Genomic DNA, 9,090 nt, shown 5'->3' on the forward strand with positions numbered 1-9,090 from the left:
ATTCTTTGACTGAACGTCAGGTTCTGTGTAGAATTCCACACATCCACTACCTCAGGTCGTACCTGGAACCAATCTAAGAGGTAGATTTATCATCATTTCCATTTTATGGATGAAGATCTTAAGACATAACAGGGTTAAAGGTAACTTGCTCAGGCATACTTGGCTGGTAAGTAGTAGATAGATGGTTTGATCCCAGTCTGCCTTTTATGTCCAAAATATTATATAATACATCATTCTGCCTCTTGTTATTTTTACTATACTGTTTTATTTTTTTTCAACTTATACCCTCTCCTTGATTGATGTGAGTTGATTTTATTTTAAATTTATTGCTTCTAATGTGGCGTTCATCTATATATTTGTTTAATATTTTCCCTCAGTTTCCTGAACTCTGCCATCAAAAATTGCCTATCCTTCTCTTTATTTATTCTTTGATTTTTTTCTTCACATAAATGACCTGTTTAATATCTTTGAGGCCTTATAAAACACTTTGCATGAGCCATTTCTCTGCGTTCTGTGAATTCCATTCTGATCCATGGTAGCTGCCTTGTGTTCATTTCCTTTACTCTTTCCATTTTCTCCATTATTTACATACATAAGTTTTATGCTATAACTTGTTAGGCTAGTTCTTATTTTAAAGGGCATTTCTATTTGAGTCAACTCTTTTTTAAAGAAAGCTGTGATAAATAAAGTGGAGACAATCTATAATTTTAATTATAGATTAAAGTATATGAACCCATATACTTTAATATTTTTCATGAAGTACACATTATTGTCTTCCCTTGGGTTCTTTGTACACCTTGGGAATATACTTGGAATCTAGCATTTTGTCGTTGTTCACACTGAAGACCCTCAAGTTCCAGGATCTCTATATGAATCCTGAACTAATTTTCTTTAAATAATATATTCTTTGCACTGCGCCATATATATCTGCCCTATTGTCTCTGTGTGTTCTAGAATAATAAGCCTGCATTCCCCTGGTTGGCCCGCGGTCCGGCGAGGCTTATGACGTCTCCGTCGCGTCGTGCTGGCGTGAGTGGTAGCATCCGCTCCGGGAGCCTGAAGGAGACTTGGAGGCACCTGGGCCGCGCTGCTTGGGTCGTAGGGAGCCGCCGCTGCCGCCACTGCCTGCACTCCATGAGGAAGATGCTCGCCGCCGTCTCCCGCGTGTTGTCGGGCGTCGCCCAGAAGCCAGCAAGCAGAGTGCTGGTGGCATCCCGTAATTTTGCAAATGATGCTACATTTGAAATTAAGAAATGTGATCTTCACCGGCTGGAAGAGGGCCCTCCTGTCACTACGGTGCTCACCAGGGAGGATGGGCTCAAATACTACAGAATGATGCAGACTGTTCGTCGAATGGAGTTAAAAGCAGATCAGCTATATAAACAGAAAATTATTCGTGGTTTCTGTCACTTGTGTGATGGTCAGGAAGCTTGTTGTGTGGGCCTGGAGGCCGGCATAAACCCCACAGACCATCTGATCACAGCGTATCGGGCTCATGGCTTTACGTTTACTCGTGGGCTTTCTGTCCGAGCAATTCTCGCAGAGCTTACAGGACGAAGAGGAGGTTGTGCTAAAGGAAAAGGAGGATCAATGCATATGTACGCCAAGAACTTCTACGGGGGCAATGGCATCGTGGGAGCTCAGGTGCCCCTGGGAGCTGGGATTGCTCTGGCCTGTAAGTATAACGGAAAAGATGAAATCTGTTTGACTTTGTATGGTGATGGCGCTGCTAATCAGGGTCAGATATTCGAAGCTTACAATATGGCGGCTTTGTGGAAATTGCCTTGTATTTTCATCTGTGAGAATAACCGCTATGGGATGGGAACATCTGTGGAGAGAGCAGCAGCCAGCACTGATTACTACAAGAGAGGCAACTTCATTCCTGGGCTGAGGGTAGATGGAATGGATATCCTGTGTGTCCGGGAGGCCACAAGATTTGCAGCTGCCTATTGTAGATCTGGAAAGGGGCCCATACTGATGGAGCTGCAGACTTACCGTTACCATGGACACAGCATGAGTGATCCTGGAGTCAGTTACCGTACACGAGAAGAAATTCAGGAAGTTAGAAGTAAGAGTGACCCTATCATGCTTCTCAAGGATAGGATGGTGAACAGCAATCTTGCCAGTGTTGAAGAACTAAAGGAAATTGATGTTGAAGTGAGGAAAGAAATTGAGGATGCTGCCCAGTTTGCTACAGCTGATCCTGAACCACCTTTGGAAGAACTCGGCTATCACATCTACTGCAGCGATCCACCTTTTGAAGTCCGGGGTGCAAACCAGTGGATCAAGTTTAAGTCCATCAGCTAATGCGAGATGGTTACACCTTCAGTGGGCTATTCAGCAGCAACTGTTAAGGAATGCTTTGGGTTCTCAACTGTGTTAAGGAGGAAGAAAACCCATAGAAAGAAAGTGTGGATTTAGATAGATAGACAGTGTAATTGCATGTGGTTTGTACAGTGTTGCATTAAAAGATATAGTGTCTTTTAATGTTATAGCTTAAGGATAGTATGGATCTTATAAAGGTTATTTAGTTACATAGGTTGAATATAGGTAATAAGAGTTTGCTTAACCCTCCTTCAAATTACTTCTTTAAAATAGTTCTATTTGGTTTAGTTGTATACTAGTTTAACAAATACTTTCTTAGTTACTAAAAGGAAAACAATTCCTTATATGCCTGTCCAACTCTGCCACCTTTTTGTGGGGCGAGATCATGGTCCTGTCCCTCCCAGTGCCCAGCAGCTTACCTGGTGTACCCTAGTGTGCACACACGCCCCCATTCGTGTGCATGTCGGTGCTGAAGCCTGTTCACACTGAACCATCATTTCTCTCCTTAATAAAACACAATATTTATTATAACCAGGCAGGGGTGGAAGGACAATTCGATTTTTAAATAAGACGACTTCATTTTAAAGCCAAATAACTTAGTTTTCTCCATTTATACATTCAGTATAAATATGAAACTATTTTCTTAATAGTTTTCTATTTACATTCATATCAAACATTAAATACAAGGCATATTCTTATCAATTTTATCTTTTTATTTTTTTTATTGGTTTCTGCTTTGTAACGGAGTGGGTCAGTCGTGCATGTACATCTGTTCCCCCATCCCTTCCCTCTTGCGTCTCCTTCCCTCCCACCCTCCCTATCCCACCCCTCCAGGCGGTCACGGAGCACCGAGCTGATCTCCCTGTGCTATGCGGCTGCTTCCCACTGTCTATCTGCCTTGCGTTTGGTGCTGTGTGTATGTCCATGCCTCTCTTTCGCTTTGTCGCAGCTTGCCCTTCCCGTGTCCTCGGGTTCATTCTCAAGTAGGTCTGTGTCTTTGTTCCTGTTTTACCCCTAGGTTCTTCATGACATTTTTTTTCTCGAATTCCATGTGTATGTGTTGGCGTGTGGTGTTTGTCTTTCTCTTTCTGAGTTGCTTCGCTCTGTGTGACAGACTCTGGGTCTGTCGACCTCATTGCAGATGGCTCAGTTTCGTTTCTTTTTATGGCTGAGTGGTGTTCCGTTGTATGTATGTGCCGCATCTTCTTTGTCCATTCGTCCGATGATGGACGCTTGGGTTGTTTCCATCTCCGGGCTATTGTGAGTGGAGCTGCGATGAACATTTTGGTACATGTCTCTTTTTGAATTATGGTTTTCTCAGCAATTTTATCTTTTTTGAATTTTAAGTGCAATTCCAGTTAATAGTAATGTATGGAATGTATAATCTAAAACAGTGATTCCCAGCCTTTTTGTTACTTTCAACACCTTTTGTTTCACCTTTCCAGCAAATATTTTTCCATTGAAGTAAATTAAAATTCATTTTTAAGGGCTTCCCTGGTGGCACAATGGTTGAGAGTCCGCCTGCCGATGCAGGGGACACGGGTTCGTGCCCCGGTCCAGGAAGATCCCACATGCCGCGGAGCGGCTGGGCCTGTGAGCCATGGCCACGGAGCCTGTGCTCCACAACGGGAGAGGCCACAACGGTGGGAGGCCCGCGTACCGCCAAAAAAAAAAAATTCATTTTTAAGGATTCCCTAATACTCTGGGATGTCAAGACCAGGTTTTACAATCACTGTTTTCACAATACATACAAGTTCTACTCACCTTGAAAACATGTTGGTAAATAAAAGGTTATAATTTTTTCCATAATTCTTCAAAACTTCAAGTTCTTAAATTGTTCATTGAACAAGTGGTGTTTTCCTTGTGTAAGTGCAGCAGAATTCGTGTGTATGTTGTCAGCTCTTTGCTCCCTCTGTCCCCTGGCTTAGCTGATGGATTAAGCCTCATCTTGGGTTGCCGGGGCCCCCTGAGCCTGTCTTCTGTACTGGGAGACTGCAGTCCAGAGCCTGCAGAGGAGACCAGCACTACGAAACAAACAGGAGTCTTCTTTAGAGAGTCGTAAGAGAAGACAACTTCAAAGCAACATGGCAGAATACTTCTTTAGGAGCCCTTATGGCAAAAGCTATAGTATATCCTTCCAGACTTGTCTAGATTTGCTGTCTAGTCTTAAAAATGCAGTCCCTAACTTGAAAACAACTAAAATAGGAATATGTTCTCTTCACATATGGAGGTGACACGTGTGCCTTAGCAGGAGTGGGACATGGCCTGAGAGGTATTGTACAGGAGTGCTGCTGCATCTGTGCAGAGCAGGCTATTTAAGATGACATGGGGATGAGAAGGCAGGGTGCAAGTTAAAGAAAGAAGGGTTTGGGTGTAGCCCACTAGCATCTCATGTCTCTCTCTTCACTCCACTCCCAGCCAGGCCTGTCTCTTGACTTTTCCTACTGGGCCTTTAGCTTCTGCCCCCTCTCAGCTTTTCCCCAACTTTAACCTTGAAAAACTCCGGAGTTTGGAGTGAGGTTGGTAGTTTTATTTCTGACTGAGCCATAGAAAAGGGAGTTAACGTTAATGAAGGGGGGAAAGTTACCAGCACTTTGTTTTCTACTGCTTTACTTAAAAGCCTAATTACACCAAAAAAGTCATTTTCTGTTCCACAAAGTGTTTTGAGGCTATTCTTACCGTAGTCTGAGGTACCTTAGGTCTTCCTTAGTGATATCATTAAGAATATCAGAGTGTGTATAACCTTCTTCAAGAATCTGAAACAAAGATCAAGTACATTAAGAGCTAAGCAGCTCTGTAATGATAGCACAGGAATGGTTTGTTTGGTTGTAAGTTTACCTTTTCAATTGTTTTTGTATCTGCTCCTTGCAGTTGCAACCAGTCGACAAGCTCTTTATCTGTTCTCTGCCCATAAGACCGAGGACGGGACGCTGAGTTCTCTGTATTCTCTGTAATGATTAGAAATCTATGTTGTATACTGATGTGTAACAGCAAAACTCTTCAAGTAACAAGTTGGATGAAATAAAGTGTTCCAGAATGTGATGTGAAAAAAAAAAAAAAAGCCTGCATTCCCATTCAACAGATGGCAATGCCAATTAGGGCATGATTGTAATATGTAGGAAGAAGCTGTAGAAACATATCAAAGTCAACTGACATTGCTGTGGTAGAATTCAAAATGGCACCTGCAATGCATAAAAGGTCAATCGTGGGAAGGGAAGACACTTAGGAGAAGTTTGGAGGAATAGGGATTAATACCAGTGCTATACATCTTTTTGAACCCCACATGGTTAGAAGTTAGTTAGCTATGAAAGACTTGGTTGGGCTAACAGAAGCAAGAAAATATTTGCCTGCTCATCATTTACCATAGTTTTAGTAAGTACACAATTATGGAGTGGGAAGGAATATTGCTGTGGTAGGAATAAAGAAAGAGTAAAAAGGCATATCTCAGAGTGTCAAATATTGAGTATTTTTGTTTTTTGTTTCGGCTCCACCTTCTCACCTAGGTCAAATCCAAAAGGTTCTGTGCTCTTGGGTGTGGGAAGTAACTCTGTTATTCGATTTGAGTGTTCACATTACTGACAACAGATTATTCATTCACAACAACAGTTGATCTCTTATGAAAAGAAGACAGCTGGTGTCTATATTTCTGATGAGGATAAAAGGCAGAGGGGTACACAGTAATCATGGGTTATGAAATATTCACATTGTTGGAGACTCCTGCAGTCATTGCACATTTAGAAACAATTAAAATGATTGTCACCTTGGAGTCCCAGTGGTCTGTCACTGCAGCCAGCTATTCTAGCATCAAATGTAGCCTCTAACAGCTGCTTCTCAGGAGCCATAAAAAAAAAGAAAAAAAAGACACACAATAGACACTCTTTATGACTTTTCAATGACAATTCAGGGTTTTTCACTTACTGGGTAATGTTTTTTCACTCAAATATGTAAATATTTGCAAATAACATCTGATGACTATATCTCACTTTTAGTATAGAGTCATAATAAATACAATTTTAAAAAGAATATTTCATTTGGTGTTTTCATATAAAAAGTACTCCGGGGTAAAAGGCTATAAAATTCCTTTGTTCCCTGATGTTTTTTTTTTTTTTCCTCGATGCTGTTAATTCTTAGTTTTTATTGAGTCTGTTTTCCCTATAGCACATAATTAGCATGTTTAAAAACTTTGTACCTTTTAGACAACATCAGACTAAAGGACATAAATAAATATAGGTTGAGAAACACAGGTGTTTTTCTGATTCAATTAGTGCTTCTTTATTCTAAACTCTTCCTTGACTTGCAGTCTCTTTCCTAACTCAAAAGATGAAAATAAACAGTCAATTGGCTATTAGAGGAGCCCATGGGGGGCTCATTAGCCGGGTTCTAACTGGGTTCTTTTCCAAATCTGTCACTCAGGATTGAAGGTGAATCTGATGCCATCAGCAAATGAGTGCGCAGGGGGCTGTGAAGTGGAATGACTGAAAGCACCTCAGAGAAATAGGGGGAATTAGATGAATTTAGGACAAATGAAATGCACTTTTAATGTGGGCAAGAGGTAGGAGGTAAAATAGGGGCCTTGGGAAGCTAGTGTTTAGAAAGACTGATTTTGTTAGACTCTTCTGAGCTTTTGCTTTATTTTCATTATCAGAAAAAGCAATTGTCTAAACTAGTGATGCTCCAGGAGATGCTTTACTATGACACAAATACCTAGAAGTCCTGTGCTTGCCTATGTCCTTACACATAACTGGCTGAACCTTGTTTTATGACTTCCCTCCCCATGACCCATGGTGTTCCTGGCAGCAGGGTTTGTTTCTCTATAGCTACCTTGCACAATATTTAGCCCAAGGTAAGTCCAGGATTCCTGTTTATTGAATCAATCAGCTGATCAATCAATTGGTAAATGAATGAATGCATGGCCCTGCCCTTTGCCTTTGCTTAGCCTCTCTCTTAATTCTTCTCCTTGATTGACTAAATCTTATTAACACTTCATGGCACAATTCAAAGACTAACTTCACTGTGAAGCTTTTTCCAACTTTCTCCTACCCAGGTAGAGATAATCACTTATTGTCACCTCGTCAAAACACACAATTAACATCCAGTATGTGTGTCTATTATAATACTAATTGCTGTGCAACAGAATGGCACATATGTGTCTATTCCTCAGGCAGATTATGGGATCACTGGAATATGGGACTGAGTATTTACCATCTTTAGGAGCTTCTCTGTATTCTCCCTAACCCTTAGAATGGAGATTGGCACACAGGCATTTGTTAAATGAATGACTGGATCCTTGTTTAGGAATGACACTGTTTCTATCAGGGTTGTCACAAAATTTCTTAAGTCCAGTGCTGATTTCCTCTTAAGATGGCTTTATTAATTTCTGTAGGATCAGTCTTCTAGTCTTAGAAGCCAACAAAAACAAAACGCTTCTGGATAAATTATGATAGTAAATTGAGATGATGAAGCAATAAAGCTATGATAAAAAAACTATGATAAGAATAATAAAAATAAGAAAAATGTCTATCAGGTCAAGAAACATAATGGAGACTCCTTTGCAGGTGGATGCTTTACTCACCTGACAACTGGGCATGGGACAGTAGACAGGAAATGTGGCTCAGAGTTCAGCAACTCTGCAGGAGTCAGAGAACTAAGCACCTTCTGGACTCAGGAGGAGGACGGAAAAGCAGAAGGGAAGTAATGAATTTATAAAAACTAATAATCATACTATAATTACATATTAGTTCCACAACTTACATGTTATTCATAAGTTATATTGCGTATGTAAAACAACATAGGAATCAAATAGGCATCATGCTTTTTTACATAATCTGTATAAAATGGCAGCAAATCCTTTTATTTTTCCCAGATAGGAATAAAATCTAGACCATGATACGACCTTATGTGTGTTAAAACTGAAGAACAATCACTAAAGTAATACAAATTCAAACCATAACTTCCAAACCAGTAGAGTATATAATAAGGTGACAAAGAATTGGCCTCACTGAAACCAATCTTTATCTGAAGGAGTATATAAAATGCTCCATGAAGGATATTAATAGAGTTCTCATCTCCCTTGGTTCACTTTTTACCACTGATCCAACCCACCAGCATTCATAACCGTTCTACCTACCTCCTTTCATCCCATTGCTGAAGGAGGGATGTCTGTCCTAAATAGTACAGCCAGCCATATGCACGGCACCTGACACTGGACAGATGACATGGACGGTGGTTTATTAGTCACATGTACCCACAGCTTCAGGGAGAACACCAGATGCCAGGCAGGGCCACATGGGGCTGCACTTGGGACTTTGGGAGGCAGGCTTTATAGTAAGTGGCAAGAGGGTCAAGTGATTCTTAGCACCTGCAGGAGGACGTGATTGTATTATTGAATAATTTCTCACACTGGTGGGGAGGTGATACCCATTAGGTGGAGGCCTGGATTGGGTGTAGCTGGTCCAGTGTACGATGTGGGGAGCCTTTCCTGTGGGGTGGGGAGCACATCTGGAGAGAGCAGGAAGACCCATGCCTAGAACTTTGGGGCCCTGTGAGGTTTAAAGATGTCAAGCAGTGCATGGAATTTCATTCAGGCTTCATAATACAATGACCCCTGTTTATTTTTTTTTCCATATTGACCAGCTGTGACTCCTAATCTAGTCAGCAACCAATATTACATTGTGAAGCTTTTTTCCCCCTCTATTTCTCTCCCCATCAGGACTTCCATTCCCTACGAGAAAGTAAATTTAGTTTGATAGTTATAAATCAGACTAC

The 9,090-nt window shown here is 41.1% G+C and overlaps 1 protein-coding gene across 1 annotated transcript; it reads left to right on the forward strand.

Moving 5' to 3' along the window:
- Window positions 1-1,134: 1,134 nt before the first annotated feature.
- Window positions 1,135-2,307, forward strand: LOC307064027 (pyruvate dehydrogenase E1 component subunit alpha, somatic form, mitochondrial-like; the record flags this gene model as incomplete). The annotated part of the gene is made up of 2 exons (XM_079720450.1): window positions 1,135-1,644; window positions 1,738-2,307. 2 exons carry the CDS (start codon window positions 1,135-1,137, stop codon window positions 2,305-2,307), a joined length of 1,080 nt encoding a protein of 359 aa, XP_079576576.1.
- Between the last annotated feature and the right edge of the window lie 6,783 nt (window positions 2,308-9,090).

This window comes from Hyperoodon ampullatus (genome assembly GCF_949752795.1).
Source record: "Hyperoodon ampullatus genome assembly, chromosome: 15".
Lineage (NCBI taxonomy): Eukaryota > Metazoa > Chordata > Mammalia > Artiodactyla > Ziphiidae > Hyperoodon > Hyperoodon ampullatus.